This window comes from Pyrus communis, chromosome 7 (assembly GCF_041283825.1).
Source record: "Pyrus communis isolate YQ-2024b chromosome 7, ASM4128382v1, whole genome shotgun sequence".
Taxonomy (NCBI): Eukaryota; Viridiplantae; Streptophyta; class Magnoliopsida; order Rosales; family Rosaceae; genus Pyrus; species Pyrus communis.
The window spans coordinates 29,757,367-29,779,682 of record NC_142571.1 but is presented as its reverse complement, the minus strand read 5'-3'; the positions used below and the strand labels follow the sequence as shown (position 1 = coordinate 29,779,682).

The 22,316-nt window shown below is 39.5% G+C and overlaps 2 protein-coding genes across 5 annotated transcripts; both read right to left on the bottom strand.

Moving 5' to 3' along the window:
* Nucleotides 1–218: 218 nt before the first annotated feature.
* On the bottom strand, nt 219–2,823 carry LOC137734559 (putative RING-H2 finger protein ATL21B). The gene is made up of 2 exons (XM_068473803.2): nt 2,066–2,823; nt 219–672 (listed from the first exon to the last, which is right to left on the bottom strand). The coding sequence occupies exons 1-2, from the start codon at nt 2,763–2,765 to the stop codon at nt 272–274; spliced, it is 1,101 nt and encodes a 366-aa protein (XP_068329904.2). The 5' UTR covers nt 2,766–2,823; the 3' UTR covers nt 219–271.
* A 4,765-nt stretch (nt 2,824–7,588) lies between these two features.
* LOC137735015 (glutamate synthase [NADH], amyloplastic-like) lies at nt 7,589–18,550 on the bottom strand. 4 transcript variants are annotated; one of them, XM_068474368.2, is made up of 22 exons: nt 17,767–18,550; nt 17,549–17,668; nt 16,863–16,976; nt 16,405–16,557; nt 16,174–16,274; nt 15,983–16,079; nt 15,388–15,497; nt 15,155–15,258; nt 14,800–14,979; nt 14,363–14,706; nt 14,192–14,262; nt 13,645–14,114; nt 12,683–13,552; nt 12,437–12,591; nt 12,171–12,332; nt 10,443–12,017; nt 9,879–10,097; nt 9,491–9,759; nt 9,080–9,385; nt 8,698–8,965; nt 8,304–8,561; nt 7,589–8,206 (listed from the first exon to the last, which is right to left on the bottom strand). In XM_068474368.2, exons 1-22 carry the CDS (start codon nt 18,085–18,087, stop codon nt 7,904–7,906), a joined length of 6,570 nt encoding a protein of 2,189 aa, XP_068330469.2. In that variant the 5' UTR covers nt 18,088–18,550; the 3' UTR covers nt 7,589–7,903. The 4 variants fall into 4 exon arrangements, with proteins under 4 accessions (XP_068330469.2, XP_088553146.1, XP_088553147.1 ...); XM_088697020.1 differs by having other exon boundaries at nt 9,879–10,094; XM_088697021.1 differs by lacking the exons at nt 15,983–16,079; nt 16,174–16,274; nt 16,405–16,557; ... (1 more) ...; nt 17,549–17,668; nt 17,767–18,550 and adding an exon at nt 15,780–15,907.
* Nucleotides 18,551–22,316: the final 3,766 nt, after the last annotated feature.

Here is a 22,316-nt window from a genome sequence, read left to right as displayed (position 1 = left end):
TCAAGTTATCATTTGAGATGGGAAGAAAATAATAGTGGCCGTGGTTGTTTGATGATAGAGGCCTGGTGATTCACTGACTATAAAACCTTGAGATACACCGGTAAATCTAGCACTTTTTTCTTTTCTTTTTTTTTTTTTTTTTTGGTCAAGGAAGAAACATAATCTTTCATCATACAAATAAATAGAGAGAGAAAAGAAAACAGAAATTATGCACAAGATTTTCCAGAAAAGTGTGATGGCACATGCATTAAAACGTCACGTATGAACTATATCACGGTGGAGAATTCCGACAAATAGGGCAAGTAGCGTTCATTTGAAGCCATTCATCAATGCAATCTGCATGGAAGCAATGTTGACATTTGGGGATGGTCTTCAATGTCTCCTTGGGCTGGTACTCGGACAAGCATATCGGGCACGTGCTGTCATCAGGCTTCGGTAAGCGCCGGCTTTCGCCGAGGACTATTTTCGGGTAGGCCTCGAGCCTTGGTTTATCGAGGCCCCTGGCGATGGTGGGCTGTGAAGCCACTGCGGAATTAAACTCAGGCAGAGTTCTGCGCCCCCTTGTGAAAGACTTGACCTTGCCAAAGACGCAACACAAAACCCCCAAAACGCACAAGAGTCCTGGCACTCCAACTCCAACAGTAATAGCATAGCGTGCGCTCCTTGGGATTCCTGATCGAATTAGCAATACAGATTTCGATTAGATTAAGATGTTGTAAACGATTGAAAGTGAAACAGAGATTAGACACATGCATGCAAACACGCGCCCAACCATGTTGGGTTCAAGGAGTATTCAAGCTCGGGTGTACGGAAGTTGTTTTAGTCAACTAACCTAACTCGCATTATCTATACAGTCGTAAATTTTGTTGATGGGCATAACTCATAAGATAAAAAAACTTGTGTAGTAGCATCAAGCGCATGGGGTACTGGGGAAGTTTTCCACAGGAGTACGAGACTATGTTTTTGATCCCTCTCACCCTTATATTGACCTTATTGATGTGAGAGCTGTTCTAATCACAACTATTTACAAGTTTCTTAGAACATAATGCACTAGATAAAACTTTCCTAATTAGACTGCATAATGTCAAGTTCTGATTAGACAGGAGATATTACTAATCTACTCTACCCTAAAGAAAGTAATTTAAACCCGAAACGCAACGTCAGTTGAAGAGTGAGTCTAACCACAACCCACCACTTGCATATAATGTCGAGTTTATACTGCCATTTCCAACTCTTTGCGTGTATGGAGGTGTTGACGAAATAAGGTTTAGTGGCCGGCTCTAATGGGCAAAAGGTCAACTTAACCGAAAGCTATGATGGTATGAACTTATGATTGCAGTCTGGAAAGCGTAGAACGCACTTCCAACCGAGGAAGAGTCTAGCGCTTACAATTCCAACTTCCCACTTATCTCCAAAAAATTGCCAATCAATCACAACCTTAGTAAAATCAGATTGTAGACCGTGCCCATTAAAATCCAAAGACAAATGAGTCAAGACCTAAAAGTCAATGCAGATAAGTTTGGCACATATATAATGACATTTTTTCATCTATTTTATGATTACAATTTATAATTATAACCATACGATGAAGTCACATATGAATGCAACATAATTAACTCTTGAACTATATATTAATGAATTGAGCTATGATATGGTCACTAGACGATATACGTACGCCCGTGATTTTTGAGTATTCATATATTTTTTATGATTAAAAGCGTGATTTTTTAGTATTCAGATATCATCAACAATTAAAAGTCACTCACGCGAGCAGAGATGACTGCTCCTACCAAAATCCTTAGCGCAAACACCTCATAATTTGTACTAAACAAGTTTTTTGAGCATAAAACTGACTTGAAATTTAATTATATGGGAGATTCCACGATAGTGAGAATTAAGAATCGAACTCTGACAGTATATGGAAGGAACAAATGTTTTACCGGCCGGTAAAGCTGTTTGACGGAGCATGAGCATGAGCATGTTGTTTGAAAACTTAAAAATAAGAAAACAACTACAACTAAATAAACAGGAGCTAGGAGCAGTAATAAGGTGATTAATCAATTACCTCGTTGAGGAAGTCTAGAGCAAACAACTTGGTGACTGGAATTACTCTTAAACCCACACCGGCCACCACGTGCGGCGCAACTGCCGCACCCTGGCCTGTCCCATGCGAGCCGGAGATTGCCAGTCAGGTCTGACGACATCAACTCCTCGTACAACGGGAATTCAACCGGAACAACAAACGTACCGATTGGATAGCATGTTGAAGTGGACGCCAAGTAATTAATCACCATCGGAGAAGTGGTAGCAAATACAGTGTACGTAGAGCCACTCATGCAAGCAATAGGGTTTAATGAGTATTTCAAATAATCCAACGAGCAATTAAAGTAAGTGAAACTTTCATTTGTCACACCATAAAATGGAGTGCCCGACAGATTGAGGGACAAAATTCGTTGTGCGAGGCATTTGTTTGGATCGTTAATCCATATTTCTTGTTCGGCATAGTCTATACCCTGGAGAGTGAACTGTCCGGAATAAGGAAGGGTGAGGATTGTTTGGCTGGTGTTGTCACAGGACAGTTCAAAACCGGGATACGAGCATGACTCTGACCCCTTTTTTTGTATACCAAACGGGAATTCGATGACCAGCTCGCCGACGCCGCAAATATCCGCCTCCTTGCAAGTTTCTAAGCTGCTTGCAAAGTATGAGGATGACAAGAAGAAGAAGAGGATGAAGAAGGACAAGATTGCTCTGGGAATATTCATTTTTTTGTGGGACAAAACTTGATGCTTGAAAATCGGAAATTGGAGATTGGAATATGGATAGCAGGGCAGGCACAGATACTATACACTTCCAATATATATTGCATTATATCATATTTGACTTTGTAGAATAAAGGCCAAGTCTTCATTCACCATTCAGTTTTTTTATTTTAATTAATTTTTAAACTCTGTAGACTAGATTTAATTAGATATGAAAGCGATGACGATATGGAACTCTTCTATTTGTCAGAGTAATTTTCGGTGTGCTAGTTAAAACTCCATCACATAGTGTTGTTATTATATATGTAGTAAAATTATATATATATTATATATATCAATTGTCGTTCTTTCATATTATAACATGTAAAATGATACATAATGACATAAAATTTTGAAGTACATAAAATATTTTCTTATTTTTGGACGATGATGATGGTGACCAAATTGAGTGCCCACGCAAGATCAGGATTCGATGGGAGAAGTAGAGAAATTTGGGGCTTCCTCACTGCATCACTCTTTGCCAGTAAAGACCGACCTGTTCAAAAGGTTTAGAGGTGGTCTATTGACTCGAATCATGTGGAAAACACTGTATGATTTTTTTAATTGAAACCAAAATATAATAAAACTGTGATATTAATTTTACCACAAATATTGCATAGGTTTAAGCCAATAATGGCTGCTTGATTAGGATACTAATTTGACATTTGAACTTGACATACTCTACTAATTAAATTAGAGAGCTACTAGACCCACCATATTGTCTTATTTTCCTATCCACGTTATAATCCTACCCACCTTTAAAAGTTAAAAAATTAAAATGTTATTTCGCCACCCACTATTATTCCCAAAATAACCTTTAATATATACATACATATGAAATTATAAAATTATCCCTTAAAAAATATAACAAATAATATGTAAATGAAAACCACTAAAGTATGCAAATTCATATGGAAACGACATAGATATTCAAATTCAAAAGAATTTGACAACGACAAATTCAAAAATATGATGAACAAATTCAAATAACTTACACATAAATTATTCTTCTACCTCTTCTATAGAAGCGTCATCTTCCCACCTGTTCAATGAAAAAGTCATCTTCTAAGTCCATTGATATTTTTTTACTTTCTCTTAATGAAAGGAGAAGAAAATATGAGTCAGGGTTTTAAGGTAGACAAATTGTCTTCCACGCCCAACCTTTTTTTTTTTAAAAATTAAGCAAAATAAGATAATTAATGTCCTTATCAGTCTTTTTGTAAATGAACAAATTTGTAATTAAAAAAAATCATTAAAAGGTGAGTGGGAAGATAAGACATTGGGGTGGAAATAACATTACTCTTAAATTAAACAAGAATTAAAGTTTGCATTATTAATTTTTTTGATAATATATTAAAAAGTCCGGTATAGAATTCTTCTGATATGTGAAATTTGGGATTGACTTGCTCCGCTTAATACTGCCATATCCGTAACTGTTGTTAATACAAAACTAATGGCCTTTCAACTATAATTTATCTATGGTTGGTTTGTAAGAGCTACATATTTTAATACCCTTAATATAACCTTTACTATTTTCTCTTATCAATACTCATATATCATGCAACGTATATAAACGACTAATCGTAACATTATCAAATAAATAAATCTGATTAGATATACAAATATCATGTCACCAAGGCTGTATATTTTCAAATGAGTATAACATAGACGACGTGACAAGTCCTATAAAACCATCACACCAATCTTATTCATGTGACATGTAAGAATCTCCCATTACCTAGATGGTCTTAAAAATTGATGCAAATAATTACAATGGTATGAGTTTCATATCAGACCATCTTGGATCAACGTACAGTTGAGATGTGTTGTATTTTGCGTCATGCACAGCTTGAAATGGTCAAGCTATATATTGAAAGGATTAGATCGATCAATATATAGAGCTACAGCCAGTTATCAAATAAAATTATAGATTGATGAAATCCAACGGTTGGTGGTTCCAAGCCACAGACATAGTCCACCATCATGACCAATGGCAAAATGGCGACGACGATGTACGTGTGTGAGATTAGGGCACGGCTCACTGTGGCGCTCCTGTTAGCAGCAGGACTTGTTCAAAGTAATACATGGCAGAAAAGTAAATACAAAACAAGAAGTTTAAAAATATATATTATCTTTTAGACGAACGATTGTTTAATCAAAAGCGAATGATTGCTCCTGAATTATAAATCATGCGGCATTTGGTTATGCAAAAATTATATGGCACTTGCTTTTAGATTAATAATATTATGGGTTCGCATTTGATTCAGCTAGCCTACCATTGCTTATAGACTTGGAAAGAACCAAGGACCGAAAAATATGTCTGAAAACCGGAAACGTGCAGCATATATATAAAGTCATGAGCACACACATATGAAAAGGATCAAGGGACCCGTGCTAGACAAAATCATAGTTTCAGGTATAAGATACTATCATTACTATCTGAATAATTAGCCATTAAACCAATAATCGCAGTGAACCAATTGTTGCAAATTCTAAGGTGGGTAGAACCAACTTTCTCTTACCTCTAATTTAAATTAGGTGGTGCTACTCATAAATATTTTTTTACCTCACACACCCCTCTCAATTCTGACCGTCGAACATTGAATGAATAGAAGAATATTAAATGACATAAATTAACAAGAGATATATGAAAAAAAAAATTGATGTGTGGATAGCATCACCCTTTAAATTTGTTACCCATTTTCAACTTCTTATGTTAAGAGTTCAGTTGACCCCAAAGGGAAAAACACTCTTTGTTAGGATGATGAGGGGTTTGTCTACGGTAGATTAATGTAGTGAATGCGAATTTGGAAACATCATGGGGCTCCATTGAGTTGTGTAGCACCACTTCAAGAATAACACCATTTGATTTAAAATTTGAAAATTAATTATTTGGAGGTAGTCGTACCTAATATATTAAGAGGAGGCTATCCAAAACCCTAAATGATGAGTACCAATTGAAAGTACTATCATTGCGACTCATTGAGGACTTGTTTGAAATTTTTTAAAAATAACTGAAAACATTCATATAGAAATGTTTTTAAATTCTAAAAACATTTAAAAGGATATAGAAACCTTTTCGTAGCGTGGCATGTCATTGGCTTGTCACGACTGACTGGTGATCTCCTAGAGGATCGCACTGCCGATAGGCTTTGATCTTAAGGGTTCGAGTCATAGCATCCGTGCGGGGACTTGAAGGGTTAAGTTTCTTCGTTCTTGGTTTCATCTGGCGCCGTTTCGAGTTAATTTAGCTCATCAAAACAAACAAATAACCAGAGATTTCGATCAACAATGTTTATTGGTTGGGTACCCATGTTTTTATTTTACTCATCGAATTCCAGATTACAATCAATCAAATCACTGCAACACAAAATCCAACTTAAACAACGAGAAAATTCTCCAAAAAAAAGTAAAAAAATTACATAATATTATGATCATAATACGATCAAATCTGGAGAAAAAGAAAACTCAAAAATCAGAGCAGCGACCGTTTCGCTCCCAATCGCCGAAACGGGTGGGCTCCGGTCCTCTGGGCCCACCGACCTCGCCGGTCTCTTTATTCACAAAGCCATCGTCGTTATCATCATCATCATCATCTTCTTCTTCAGCTTGTTTTTCGAGTTTTTCTACGATGGGTTCACCGTGCTCCTTGCTGGGTTTTTCGTGCTGGGTTTGCGATTGCGAGGCCGACGAGCACCGGAGCCGACTCACCGAGTTGACGCCGGCGCGAGTTAGAGGTTCGGTCGCGGAGATTGTCGGGATGGTCTTTGATGCGAATAGACGGCCCAGATTGATCGCCATCTCTGTTGATTTCTGTCCTTTCTTACTCTGCGAGATAGGGACGAAATATAATTAGGAGGCGGAGGGAATACAATTGTGGTAGACATACGGCGTCGTGTCGTGAAGTCGTAGAGCCACGTGTTAGAAAAATTTCAAGTATCCAAACTATTTGTATTGGAAAATGATCCTTGTTCCCCGGATTCTTTTCCTAGATCTAGAGAATCTTGTAATCGTTAAAATGATTTCTGATTGTATAATATATGATGAACAGTTACGATTACAAGATTCTTCGGATCCTTAAAAAAAGAATTCGGTAGAAATCCTTTTTCATTTGTATTATGGCTTGATGTATTTAACTGTATATTTAGCATATTGAAAAATCTCTCGCTATACCAACTTTACTAGGTTTAAATGCAGGAGATCCTTCTGCCCACCTGCCAGACCACATCATGTGTCATAGACAAGTGACTTAGGGACAACTTTTGTGTTCGATAGTCAAATCATGTCATTTCCTGTTCCGCTTGACTTCATGTGGTTACAACTTTAATACAAAGAGAATGGAAGACAAGATTTTAAGGAGAGAGGATCTTGCCGGATCCTTTTGCGAGGATTCTAGAAATTCTTCAATTACATCTATTTATTATGTATTGTACGGTCAATTTTTATCCAGTATTGTATTAGATTTAATTTTAAATAAAATAATTTCTGACCGCATAATTTACGATGAACGGATATAATTGAAGAATTTTCAGAATTCTCATAAAGAGAATCCGACGAAGATCCCATTTGATTCGACTAGAAGACACGAAAACTTGTCTTCCATTCTCTTTAGGCAAAAGTGAGACTAGTGTCGCACTTATTTGTGTCTAACAAATGACGTTGTTCGACAGACATACGTAAGAATTTATCCCTCAGTGGGCTTGTTGTAGGAAGGTGGTGTAAAAGCCTAAAAGACAATTAAATCGTTAATTCAGTTTTTACTTCGGCTTTAATTTCAAATTCTGCTCTTAAACAAAATAATTTTCCTTATAATAATATTTTTAAATAATTGGTAAAGAACCAAAACTGTACATTTATTCCTTTAATAATTAACCACGCAAAAACACCCGGGTAAAAAAATATAAACAAATTATAATTTATTCTAAAACCCCCAAACCCAGCTCCCGCTGCAAACTAGTTTGATTTTATAGCCACCAGCTCCTGCTTCTGCTGCTCCTTCCGGCAGCAGCTCCATCCGAAACCGAAACGTGCTAATCTCTCTGTGCTTTTTGCTGCTGCTGTTTTGGTTCTTTAATAATAATCTTCGATGATCGTGGAGCCATCTATGTCATCACTGTGTGTTTGCTGGTGCCTGTTGGGTTTCTCTTGCTGAGGTCTTGGTGCCTCTTGCCAACATTTTGATGGCTCCCATTGCTGATGGTGTGGTCTTCTTCTTCGTTCGAGAGGTACTTGTCAACCTGTGCAGCGGCTTGCCTTCCCTCTGAGATTGCCCACACCACAAGGGATTGACCGCGCCGGCAATCCCCAGCGGCAAATACCCCATCCACATTGGTTGAGAACCGACCATAGTCCGCCTTGTAGTTTGAGCGTTGGTCACGTTCCAAACCCAACTTCTCTGCTACCGTCTGGAACAGAAGACACAGAAAAACCTAGTGAGCAAAACATGTATTCGAATTTCCAAGAAAGCCTGAATGTTAGTGGATAGGAATTCAAATTACTAACCGCCTCTGGTCCAAGGAACCCCATTGCGAGTAGGACGAGGTCAGCCTCGAGGATCTCCTCAGATCCCTCGATTTCCTTGAATTGGAACCGCCCAGTTTCATCCTTCTCCCATTTGACACGCACCACCTCGAGTCCTTTCACGGCCCCATTCTCATCTCCCACAAATCTCTTTGTCAGCACCTCATAAGTTCTTGGATCTTTGCCAAACTTAGCTGCAACTTCTTGGTGCCCATAATCCACACGGAATACACGAGGCCACTGCAAATCCAAAGTAAAGAAAATAAATACAAAAGACGTGTAAGAATACACTTACAATGTCATAAAACTTGGTTAATCAGCGATCCAAGCAAGAGCGATGTAAGAACAGACGGACAAGATTTTACAGTAATCCAACCTGTGGCCAAGGGTTTCCTGGAGCCCTTTTTCGTGGTGGCTCAGGAAGAAGCTCCAAATTTATGATGTTAGTGCAGCCATGGCGAACGGATGTTCCAATGCAATCAGTGCCAGTGTCACCTCCACCAATTACCACAACTTTCTTGCCCTTGGCAGAGATGTAGTTACCATCCTCAAGATTGCTATCTAGTAAGCTTTTGGTGTTTGCATGAAGAAATTCCATAGCAAAATGTACTCCTGACAGCTCTCTCCCTGGTACAGGAAGGTCCCTGCAAAAACATAACAAGACAAGAAAATAAACTTAACTACTGTTTACCATATTCAGATACTTCCGTAGCTTCACGAAGACTATATATCTACAGGATTTCACAAGTGTAAGTTACCTTGGTTTTGTTGCTCCTACTGCTAAAACAATGGCATTGTTCTCCTCTCGAAGGCGATCAAGTGAGTACAAAGGATCATTTCCAATATTAGTATTAACCACAAAGTTGACACCTTCCTCAGCCATAAGGTTAACCCGCCGTTGAACTATCTCCACTTTATCAGTCTTCATATTAGGCACTCCATACATCATAAGCCCTCCAATTCTATCAGCACGCTCATACACAGTCACTGTGTGGCCTATTCTGTTTAGCTGATCAGCAGCAGCTAGACCAGCTGGCCCGCTTCCTACAATGGCAACCCTTTTCCTGCAATTATAAGAAAATATCAAACTAATGATTCGTGCACAGAAAATTTGCGAAATAATATTCTGATAACAGAGCATCAATCTTAGGCTGAGAAGAAAACCATACCCAGTTCTCTTTACGGGAGGTCGTGGCACCATCCAACCTTCCTCAAAAGCCTTGTCTATGATGGCACATTCTATGCTTTTGATAGATACAGGATTCTCAATAATACCCAGAACACAAGAACCTTCACATGGTGCCGGACAAACACGACCAGTAAACTCAGGGAAGTTATTTGTCTCGAGAAGTCTCTCTAATGCTTCACGCCACCTATTCTGGTACACCAACTCATTGAACTCTGGTATTTTGTTACCAAGAGGGCATCCAGAGTTCTCCTGCAAATTTAGTTTAGAGAACGTATTCAGTAATCGGTTGAGGTAGTCTGTCCATAACTAGATAATTCTCGAATCTCGATAACAGGTAAAAGAGCCAACAAAAGAGTACAAGTTCTCACCTGATGGCAGAAAGGAGTCCCGCAGTCCATGCAACGGGCTGACTGAGTCTTCACAAGTGGTCCAGGTTTAGTTTCCTCCATAACTTCCTTCCAGTCATTCATCCGAACATTAGGATCCCTATATTGAACGCCCTCGCGCTCATAATAAATAAAACCACGATGTTTAATAGCATCAGTGACCTGAGAAGGCCTTTTCAATGCTTCAGCATCTTCTACCTTCTGCAAAATTCACCTCTCATATAAGAACCTTTAAGATTAAAGAATCCATAGAGATTACCAGGACGCAAATTCAAAATAATCATATTTCTGTATAAAAACTTTAAACCAATTACGCTTGTAATGATATGAACACTTTCAGACAAAATGAAACCAATGTGAATACTATGAAGATCAGAGAATGTATGTTCCACATATACTGACATTATACTCGTGAAAACAAATCAGAAGGGAGATTCCCACAAAACAAAAATTCTTTTGTTCGTCTAACACAAAGGGGGGAGAGAGAGAGTGTGTCAAAGAGAAGGCGAACTCATGCTTATCTGTAAGGGTAAACAATTCAATTACCTGATTGGATTTCCCATTTAAAGATGCAGCCGCCAACTTCTTAAGTTCTTCAAAAGCATCTTTCTCTTCAAGCTCTGGCTCATCTTCCTTGTGCTCTATAACCTGTTTGGTTTCCTCTTTCATATCTGCAAGAACTCGCTTGTACTCTCTTGGGATAACCTTGATAAACTTAGGCAGAATATTTTCAAAATCAGCCAGCACCTGAATGGCCAGCAGGCTTTTTGTGTGACGTTGATGTTGTTGTATCATCATTTGAAGAGTCAGAATATCTTCTTCTTCAAGTGTATCAAGATCTACAAGCTCAGGATTACATCGAGACCGAAATTGTCCATCCACATCATAAACATAGGCAATACCACCACTCATACCAGCAGCAAAGTTCCTGCCAGTTTTCCCGAGCACAACAACAGTGCCACCTGTCATGTATTCACAGCCATGATCACCAACACCCTCGACAACTGCCTTAGCCCCTGAATTGCGAACACAAAATCTCTCTGCTGCCATTCCATTGAAGTATGCCTCACCACTAGTGGCACCATATAAAGCTACATTACCGATGACAATATTTTCTTTTGGGTCAAACCTGCTTCCCTTGGGAGGATAAACTACAATCTTTCCACCAGACAGACCTTTACCAACATAATCATTACTGTCACCCTCAAGCTCAAGCATGATTCCAGAGCACAAAAATGCTCCAAGACTCTGTCCTCCACTTCCACTAAATTTGATATGAATGGTGTCAGCAGGAAGCCCAGCCCTGTTGTAACGTTTTGTCACCTCGTGGCTAAGCATTGTACCAACAGCACGGTTCACATTGCAAATTGGTGTCTCAAAATATACAGGAAGAGCTTTTTCCAAAGCAGCTTTAGACATAGAAATTAGCTTGTGATCAAGAGCCATATCCAAGCCATGGTCTTGTTTCTCAACACAATATTGTGCAGCTCCAGGCCGAAGGTCTGCTGCAGGTCGAAGTAACAAAGATAGATCAATATTGTCAAGCTTCTCATTGTTTTTAGTCACTTCTCTATCAACTTCAAGCATATCTGAACGACCAACCATCTCATTTATAGTACGGAAACCAAGCTGTGCCATTATCTCTCTGAGTTCCTCAGCTATCATAAAGAAAAAATTAATAACATGTTCAGGTTCTCCAGCAAACTTCTCACGAAGTACTGGATCTTGAGTTGCAATACCAACAGGACATGTGTTCTTGTGGCACTTCCGCATCATAATGCAGCCAAGGGTTATGAGAGGTGCAGTGCTGAAGCCAAACTCTTCCGCACCAAGAAGTGTAGCTATGGCAACATCTCTTCCAGTTTTTAGTTGGCCATCAGTCTGGAGAGTTGTGCGGCCACGAAGATCATTAGAAACCAAGGTTTGATGAGTCTCAGCCAAACCAAGTTCCCATGGAAGCCCTGCATTCTTAATTCCTGTCCATCTAGAGGCCCCTGTCCCTCCATCGTGTCCCGAGATCAAAACATGATCAGCATGCCCCTTCACAACTCCACTAGCAACTACTCCCACACCTACTTCCGATACCAACTTGACACTAATTCGAGCTGCTGGGTTAGCGTTCTGCATATCAATAGAACAGAATCAACATCCAAATTAACCATGCATTGCTCCACAAGCAGTAGATGCAAAATCATTCATCCATTTAAAGGGAGTTAAAGAGGATAGCAGGGGCATAGAGCAGTTTATAGGATCCATTACAAAAACAGAACATACCTTAAGATCATGAATTAATTGGGCAAGGTCTTCAATCGAGTAGATATCATGATGGGGAGGTGGACTGATAAGACCCACACCTGCAGTAGAATTCCTGGTGACAGCAATGTCTCCAATAACCTTGTGTCCAGGAAGCTCACCTCCTTCACCAGGCTTGGCACCCTGGCAAGACAAATAAGTTCAGTTTATGTTCAACTCCAAGAAACATTTAATGTAGGAACGTCGGGGAAAATAGAAGAAAAATCCGAGGTCCAGTGTAAAGATACCTGAGCCATTTTTATCTGCAGTTCATCAGCATTCGTCAGATAGTAACTTGAAACTCCAAATCTCCCACTGGCAACCTGCTTAATTGCACTCCTCTTTGGATTCCTTGAACCATCTGGAAGAGGCTCCATACGAGATGGCTGCTCACCTCCCTCACCTTTTGGAAGGAAAAAAAAAATCATTAGCAATATAAAAAAGCAATGGTTGATGTACTAGAAAATATCCAAGTAAAGATTTGAGAAACAAACCTGTATTCGACTTTCCTCCAATTCTGTTCATAGCAATGGCCAGTGTACTATGCGCCTCCAATGATATTGATCCATAACTCATAGCACCAGTACAGAATCGTTTAACAATCTCGCTAGCAGGTTCCACTTCATCCAAGTGAATCTGCTGGTCTGTGTTTTTAAATCTCAAAAGACCCCGGAGATTGCAGGCTTTATTTAATTCATGAATGAGCTTGGAGTATTCTTTATATGCAGCAACACTGTTAGTTCTGGCAGCCTCTTGAAGTTTTGCTATAGCAACAGGATCGTTTAGGTGTACCTCACCACCTTTTCTCCAATGGTAATCCCCAGGATTTGGTAGCGCTACAGCTTCTGCACTTCCTGGAGGATAGCTTCGAGAGGGAAATGCCAATTCGTGCATATCAAGTTCGTCGCGAGCTAGCATCTCGAATGTTGCACCCTCAACTCTACTAGGGGTTCCTGCAAAGCACCTCTCAATTACTTCAGATGCAAAACCCAAAGCTTCAAAAATCTGTGCACCCTTGTAAGAAGCCAAAGTAGAAATCCCCATCTTGGCAAGAACCTTCATCATTCCATATGTGCTTGCTTTGAAGTACTTTTTAACCAGTTCATCTTTGGAGTATATTGCACCATTAGCTATTGGTGGAATCTTTCCGTCCACCTGCAGCCTCCAAATGGCCTCTATAGCCAAGTAAGGGCAGATAGCATCTGCACCAAAACCAACCAGTGTACAGAAATGGTGAACTTCACGTGGCTCAGCAGATTCAATTATCAACCCCACTTGTGTGCGTTCAAGGTTTTTAACTAGATGTTGATGAACAGCGCCAACAGCCAAGAGGGAGCTTACTGCAACGCGCTTTGGGGAGAAGGCTACACATTGAAACAGCGACAAGTAAAACATAGTTTTCAATTAAGTACTTAATATTTCAAACTCAACGGTAAAATAAATAAACAGGCCATACCTCTGTCTGAAAGAACAAGAGTGGTATATCCCTTCTTTATTGCTTCATGTGCTTCAGAACAAATCCTGTCCAAGGTTTCCTCCAATCCTTCCCTACCACATTCCTTGGAATAAGTTATATCAAGAACTTTACAGCGCCAACCTCTATAGTTCATTTTCTTGATTGCTTCCATTTCATCAATGGTTAAAAGAGGACCTTTGAGTGAGAGACGATGACATTGTTCTTCGGTGGTTTCTGTCAAATCACCCTCTGGACCAATCATGCATTCCATAGAAGTGACTACCTTCTCTCGAATGGGGTCAATTGGAGGGTTTGTTACTTGAGCAAACATTTGCTTGAAATACTCAAAGGTAAGCTTTTCTCTCTTAGACATAACAGCCAATGGGGTATCATTTCCCATCGACCCAAGAGGCTCTACGCCATCTTTTGCCATGGGAAGCAACAACATTTCCAAGGATTCAACTGTATAACTGTACAGTGTATATATTTCAGTTACATGAAAGTCAAAAAGGCTATAACATAGGTAAGACAAGGAAGAACCACATACCCAAAAGCTTTCAGCGGTGCCAATAAACCGTGGATTCCCATGTTTTCCATGGTTTCATCATTAGTAGAAGCCTAGAAGACAAATGATATATAAAAATCAGAATCAACCACAACACAAAATCTAAGAAAAAAACAACAAAGGCAACTTGCGTATATAGTTAAGTCAACTTACAGGAATAACTCCAGCTATGGACGGAGGGACCCTGTCAGATTCATGAACAGAATCTACAATGTCCTTGAGCTCAATCTTTTGCCTTTGAAGCCACTCCCCATACGGCCTTGCCAAGGAATATTGCTGCTTCAACGCTTCATCATCCACCACAACGTGGTTCTCAAAGTCCACCAAAAGCATCATTCCAGGGTTAAGTCTTCCTTTCCTGCTGACATCTTCCGGTGGAATGTCTACTACGCCAACTTCACTGGCCATAATAACCCGTCCGCTGTGAGTGACGTAAAATCGACCAGGTCGGAGTCCATTACGATCCAGTGTAGCTCCCAAATAGCGGCCATCAGTAACTGGAACAATTATTTGTTAGCACGAAAGTACACAAAAATAGTAACTGATGTAAATGTATTACCGAGTCCAAAACTATTTAGAGCATATATTACATGATATGAGAGCTGGCCCATCCCATGGCTCCATGAGAGATGAGAAATACTCATACAGGGCTTTCCTATCCAGGTCCATGTTCTTGTCATTTTGCCATGCTTCAGGAATCATCATCATGATAGCTTCAGGAAGGCTTCTTCCAGCTTGAACCAGAAGCTCAAGGACACCATCAAAAGCTCCTGCATAAAGGAACAGCGCTTGTACAATCAGACACTAAAAAAAAGGGACAACTAACCTATTACGCTCTTGTAATATTCCATTTAGTGAGAAAGCATATACTGATTTATCCTTGTATTTAAATTAAAATTAATACAGAGGTGCATGCACATCCTAACTCAAATTTTATAAACTCACCTGAATCCGAAGAATTGGCATCCACAATGGGTAACAGTTTTTTTAACTCGTTTTTTGATAGACCAAGTTCCTTACACTTCAGCAGTCCCTCGCGTGCCTTCATCCTGAGTACATTTTACAAGAACATCAGGCAATTACAACATCCAATATTGACAAGGGCACGAGGCACAAGTCATCAAATGAATGAGCACAAAAGTATGGTGCAAAACCCACTTTCAGCTAAAAAAACATACCAATTAACATTTCCTCTGAGGGTGTTGATTTCACCATTGTGGCCAATGACACGCATAGGCTGAGCACGATCCCAGCTGGGAAAGGTATTTGTTGAGAATCGAGAGTGTACCTGCACAAATAATCAAAAGAACAAACATTATCATGTACAATTCCATTTTCTTTATTCATAATATGGAAACCCGATGCTAAAAACCACACACAAAATCGTCTTCAGGCAGCTCCAGTAAAAACCATACTGCAGCAAGTACAGTTTAAAATCCTAAGCTATACTTCAACCAAACACTATTTCCGTCCACCACTCATTCGTACTTTTCATCCTCAACAACTGATCATATAGAGCACTGCACCAAGTTTCTGCAAACATGATTTACTTGATAATGAGGTTTCTTACCAACTCACCCAATGCATCCAATCCAGCATCCAATTTCAATTAGTAATCAAGGGAGTGGAAGAACTTAAGAGATCATTCAAACCTCAATGCCTCAGAAGTCATTCCTCAACCTTGCACCTCTTCAGTTACTGGTTGTTCCCACGCTGTTTGTGGAGCATGGAGTTAGTGGAGAAACAAAACAAGTGAATGGATAAAACATTTACCAGGGCCATGTAGCTCGTAAACCTTTCATTGCCTAGATCTGCATAATAATAACCCTTCAGCTGAACGGGCTTCAGCTGACCTTTGTAAACAACAGTCCTACATAAAATCAAGAAACAGAATGAATTAAATGATCGCATAAATTATAAAACTTTGTGAAAAAGAAAACATGCTAGATATCTAAAGAACAAACCTTGATGACAGCGAACATATATAAAAGTCTTTAGCACCACCATGTTCAAGGTTTAATGCAGCTTGGATAGCAACCATTGACAGCCTTCTTAGTATGTACATCTGGAAGGAAGGAAGTGCAAAACAGAATCATACTATTAGGTAAATACAAAATTAAACTACTCGTTTTTTTGTCTCTAAAATAACTCCACATAGACCTCAAATGGTTGATTTACAACATGGGAAAAAATACCTGTCGTTCGATGTCAAGTTTTGACTTTGGAGTCGCAGTAAGGAACACTTGCTCAATAACAGGTTCAGTCTGCAAAGCAGAATTCCCCAAGTCCGAGTTATCTGTTGGAACAGATCGCCACCCCAGAACAGTGTGTCCAAGGGACTCTGCAACCTGAAAAAATATGAACAATATTCACATAAATGCCATCGGACAAGAAATGAACGTCACGATTAGAGATAGTAATTAACACTATTACGCTAAAAAGGTCGACCTAACAACACATGGGCATGCAAGAACAAAATGACACAAACAAGTTAAGCATTCTGCAGGACAAGTGCGTACCGTCCAATAAGAAATTATACGAAATTATTCCCTTTTCATTAGAACATTTGGCTAAGCAACTATAACAAATGTACTGAGTTCAACAAAAGTGGTAAAGCTCAAATTGACGTGCGTCAACGGAATCATAAGATTACCTTTGCAAATACTCTTTTGCTTTCTTCTCTTCGGCTCTCAGATGTGGGCAAGAAGAACATTCCAACAGCGTACTCCCCTGCCGGTGGAAGATCAAACCCGGCATCTTTGGTTACCTGAAAAACAGCAACCCAGTAATTATCAGTGCTGAGTATGCAGAACTTGGTAACAGTTAAGTTTTTTTTTTTTTACTGATTAGCTTAAAAAATTACCTTTTTCACAGAAAATTACCAAGCACATCAAATATATGAAAACAAAAACAAATTAAAATTAAAATCTGAACAGAACCAGAAATTTCAGAAAGAACAAAACTTGGCTGCTTAAAAAAATGCAAGAGCTCCCGCTCTCACTCAATAACATCTTGACAAGTGTCCAAGTTGTTTGTTCAAGTTTTAATTTTCCAAATTTTTCGGACACTTGTCAAGTTATTATTGGGTGAGAGCAGAGCTCCTGTTTTTTTTAAGCAGCCAAGCTTTGTTCCGAAAGAGGACATGATTTATAAAGAAGACGTTACTTTACAAAGCGATATTCTATTCCAAACTATAAGAAAATTTGTATACAGTTACGAGCACATGATCAACCGACTAACCAACATCAAATATTTAATCTCATTAGAACCCGCCAAAATTCATACAAAAAGTAAATAATAAATAAAAAAAAATTCCAAAAAATTACAGGTAATCCCCACCTCCTTGTAGAAGTCGTGAGGAACACCGACGAGAATCCCAGCTCCATCACCGGTATTCGTTTCACACCCACACGCTCCTCTGTGCGCCATCCGCACCAGCATTTCAATTGCATCCGCAATCTTAAAAAAAAAGCCACAAAAAATCAATAAAACGACACCAAAACGCGCGTTCTAGCAATTTTCAATTCTTACGAGAATAAACGAACACAACGGCGTACCGTTTTGCGGCTGCCTTCGCCGGACAATTCGGCGACGAAGCCGACACCACACGAGTCCTTATCGAACGACGGGTCGTATAGCCCTAGGCGCTTCTCTGGAACGGCGGAGAGCATGTTGCGTACGACGACTCGGAGCTTCGGCGAGCGACCGGGACCATCGGAGCGCCACAAATGGAGCCTCTCGGATCCGGATGCCCTCAATCTGGTCCCGAAGAACTTCTTCGGGAGAGCCTTGCTAGATTTCCGGGGAGCAGAGCAGGAAGGCATGAGCGACGGTTTGGTTCGGAGCTGAACGACGGAACCGCCAGTGCTCGCCAACATTATTCAGAAATAGAATCGGATTGGATTCCGATTATTTGAGCGAGTATATAACAATGATTATATAGAAATATATATAATGACTTTGTCAAATATGTGCTTAGAATCTGAGTCGTTTCAGGAATCTTAATCCCGTATTTGAGAGTTTGATTAGGAGACTAACACAGGATTTAGATCCAGAGTAAAAGAGAGACTGAGGTTTTCCTCTGAGATCTGAAGACGACACCGTTTCGAGACTGGGGAGGAGAAAGACTGGAAGAGGGAAGGGGAGAAAAGGTCAACAAATTCGACGGTGTTTTCTATGCCCTGCTACTTCCTGGTGTCGATTTTCCCAGAAAGTAAGCGAGAAAGTGATTTTCCCGGAAAATAGTGAGAGAAAACTGAGAGAGGGAGGGGGAGGGAGGCAGCGCAACCAGGGAAATGGGTGGCCCTTTCAGCTTTTGGGTTTCTACAAGGAGAGGCAGGGCGGTGGTTTTATAGAGAAATCAGAAACAGGTTTTCTAGAGAGAGAAAGAGTGAAAGGCGCAGAGTGATGTAAGTCCTAGAGAGAGAAAAATACCGGGAGCGTGGGGACCACAGGAAGGGGAGGGGTGGACCCGGGGGTTAAATTTACCAACTCCCATAGTAGAAAATTTTTATTGTGATCAGGACACAGGTGGTATATAATGTGTTTTTATATAAATAATGGAAAGTTTTATTTTTTAAGTTATTAATTTTTAGCACACATATCTCATTATTTACGTAATAACATGTGTTGTATAATCCGTGTTCCAATAATATTGAAAAATCTGTCCTCATCGCTAACAGTTTTGTTTAAGTGACGTGGTGCATCTCAGAATTCGCAAAATGCCACGTGTGCAGTGCCCGATGCGGCACGCGAGAGCCGCTGATGGCGGGGCCCGCGTTTTAATACGTATTTTCTGTTTAACTAGATAAACTCGTTGGAAGTTTGCTTTTGTTGTTTTTCTGTTTTTGTTAGGCTGCCTCTTGGTGTACCCGAACCTGCAGATCTGACTAGGTTTGGACCCGACTCTGGGCTGCGGTCAAAATACGGTAGGTAATTTGCTGATTTGGATAACCGGGTTTTTCCCTTTTGGTGATGTTTGTCTGACGATACGCGGCCATCGGCATGCGATGATCGGCAGCCCGCAGATTCATACGCGGCCAACGGTAAGAGTTGGCCTTGGCATGAGAGGTGGTGAAGTTGCAGGTGTCTTTGGCATGAGTGTCATTGGTCTTCACTGTGAGGAGCAGAGGAGCTGAGCAGCGGTTTCTTTTTCAGAGTAGTGTAGTTGTGTTTTTGCTTCGTTTTGGGGGTGTTGTGGAAGCGCTGTTGTGATGGTTAGATTGGTCTTTGTCTTTGAACAATAAGTAATGTGGTCTCGTCTATCAACGATTACTTAATGTAGTCATGCTCTATTGTGATGACTTTTTGTGATCGCTTATACAGATTGCTGATGAAATACTAATGATTACGATCAATGAGATTTGTTGACCTTTTTTTCTCCATTGTTCTATTCATTGAAAATTTTGCAGGATTTTGTTTTAATGACTCTTATCTGTAAAAAAGTCTTTACAACTTTTTTCAAATGTTTTTATCTATTAACGATTTTACACATAATTGATTGAATAGATATCATAGATTACCTAACTTGACAAATAACCATATTTAAGAATAACGATACGGAGATAATAGTAACCGATCGTGAATGACAAGTTGGTTTAACAATACTTAATTTTTACTTAGTTAACAAGATTAATATTTGACTTTGTTTGGGCCCTAAATAATATTATTGGGCCGAGCATAGGTTTATGTTCGGCCCAAAGCTTTTCCTAACGTACTATGGGCTGTCTAGCGGTCGTAAGCCGCTCAGTTAGGGCGATCGAGTCCTATTGCAAGAAGGAGTGATTTGGATAAGAGGGGATGGGTCGAAGTCCTAGTACGATAATGAGTCTCAATGGAGTGAGGACGCTGAGATTTGAGAAGTGAAGGTAGCTGGATAGAGAGTTTGGTTCAAAGTCCTAATATGAGTAGGATTGGTCTAGCCCTGGTTGGACTAGGATGAGGAATCCTAATCCTTATAGTTATGATTCGACCAATATGAGATTGGTTGCTATAAATAGGAGAGGGTGGATCATTCAAACCCTCTCCAATTCAACAACACAAACTGCCCTGCGCAAACCTCTCAAACATCTTGAGATTTTTTATTTTATTTTTCCGCCAACACATCTTCAGTTTGGATAAATAGCACTGTGAAAGCAACCAGTGACATCTTCAGTTTGGATAAACATCACTGTTGCCGTAGAATCAACCAGTTTGGATAAATAGCATTACGTCGAGGCCGACTGGTTACCTATCCAAGTCTCGGTCGAGAAGGGCTTTCGAATCATTATTGGCAGAGGTCATCTTATTAGCCTTATCAGCAAAGTAAGGTGTTACAAGTTACTACATTTGGCACATTAAACGCTGAGTGATTTTATGATTGGATACTCACAATTGAGTTTCAGAGTTAGGCATTCTAATGACCGAACCACATTTACCATCAAGGCATACATCTCTTTTGAGTACATGTGTCCGTATTGTTTGGAGCCAGTTCGACATGCTTATACTCTTACGAATATAATCACCGTGACCGAACCTGGCGTCGACGATTCGTGAACTTCGCAGAACTAGTAGCCTTGTCTTTAGGCTCGAGAGCCCGAAGACCGAGATGTGTTTCTTCCTCATTCGCAGTTGCAAGATCAAGAAGTCAATAGCGCGTTCAACGCAACATCAACAAATTTTACTCCTCCGCTGAGCTCAGTTGACAAGTTGGCACGCTCCGCATCAACCGAATGATGTAGTTAGGTCATTAGTTACTCGGCCTACATGCCACTTAGGCTTGGTAGTTTTTAGGGTCAACAGACTTACACAGATGCAATGTTAATATTTATAGTTAGAGGATAAGCTAAAACCATGTTGAGATTTGAGAAAGAGAATTGTTATTAGCATTCCAAAAATCTCATTCTACACTCCAAACTTTCTATATTTGGAAAGAAAAATACACTTGTGAGGAGTGTAGAATGAGATTTTTGGAGTGCCAATAACACTTTATATATACTAAAACCCAAGGAGAACATTGTTCTAACCACAGTGTTTTTACATCTTGCCCCTGTTTTAATGTTTCTCCCCTCTTATTTTTTTCACCCTCAATAGTAAAAAGACGATAATGGCTGATTTAGTTATTGAACTGTCAAAAAGACGATAATGTTTCTCCCCTCTAATTCAATGATTATTCTTGAATAATTGAAAGGAATAATCTCATTTTTCAATTATTCAACCACATAATAAAGTTCAAACATATTATTGCCACTTAAGTGTGAAGGGTGATTTAGAACACCTTGCAAAGACAAAGATCTTGGGACAATTAGCTCTTTTTTACTAGTTCATGTTCGTTAATCATGTCAATAACTTACATTTTTCTCAAAATTTAATGTTCAAGTCGACTCATCATGTCCTTTTGTCTCGTGAGTGAACAAACAAATGGACAACAATGATAAAAGACCCCGTGGATGATGGATAAAAAGCATAAGAATGACTCAGTCGGTGTTAATGGATCGCTACTGTACAACCCTAGGGTGCTCAACAAAATGCTTCGCTTGCAACAATTAGCAATTGTCGGCAAGCTTTATCGACAAAACTCAACGGTTGTCGACATGTCTTCTCTCTCAACAACATCTATAAACACATCCTTTCACTCCCAAACAACTGTCAATAGTTTATGCTCGCAAAACGCTTTATTTTTAATGACTTGACATAAACAACGTCATATTTTTACCAAAATTATGAGTGAAATTACCATTTCTAAATTTTACATTGTTATTAGAGTAAATTATAGCCATGGTTCCTCAATTTTAACTCAATTGGAGCAATGGTCCCTCAACTAAAAATTCATTACCATTGGTCCCTCAACTCATCAAAATGTGCAGCTATGGTTCTTTAACTAAAAATTCATTACCATTGGTCCCTCAACTTTAATTCAACTAGAGAAATGGTCCATTAACTTTAACCCAATTGGAGCAATGGTCGCTTAACTTTAACCCAATTGTAGCTATGGTCCTTCCAACATGACTCATTTTGACAAAATTCTGACGAAATTGACGAAAAAAAATCATATCTGCACCTTTTGATGAGTTGAGAGACCTCAACTGTAGCAATGGTCCTTTCAACATAACTTATTTTGACAAAATTC

Excerpts from the sequence above, each read along its gene's own strand:
- LOC137735015 (XM_068474368.2), bottom strand. The coding sequence starts at position 18,087 with ATGTTGGCGAGCACTGGCGGTTCCGTCGTTCAGCTCCGAACCAAACCG. Across the intron at positions 17,669-17,766 it reads GCGAAGGCAGCCGCAAAACG|ATTGCGGATGCAATTGAAAT; the intron begins GTACGCCGTTGT and ends TTTTTTTTTAAG. Across the intron at positions 8,966-9,079 it reads GTAGGAGCAACAAAACCAAG|GGACCTTCCTGTACCAGGGA; the intron begins GTAACTTACACT and ends ATGTTTTTGCAG.
- LOC137734559 (XM_068473803.2), bottom strand. The coding sequence starts at position 2,765 with ATGAATATTCCCAGAGCAATCTTGTCCTTCTTCATCCTCTTCTTCTTC. Across the intron at positions 673-2,065 it reads CTCTAGACTTCCTCAACGAG|GAATCCCAAGGAGCGCACGC; the intron begins GTAATTGATTAA and ends TAATTCGATCAG.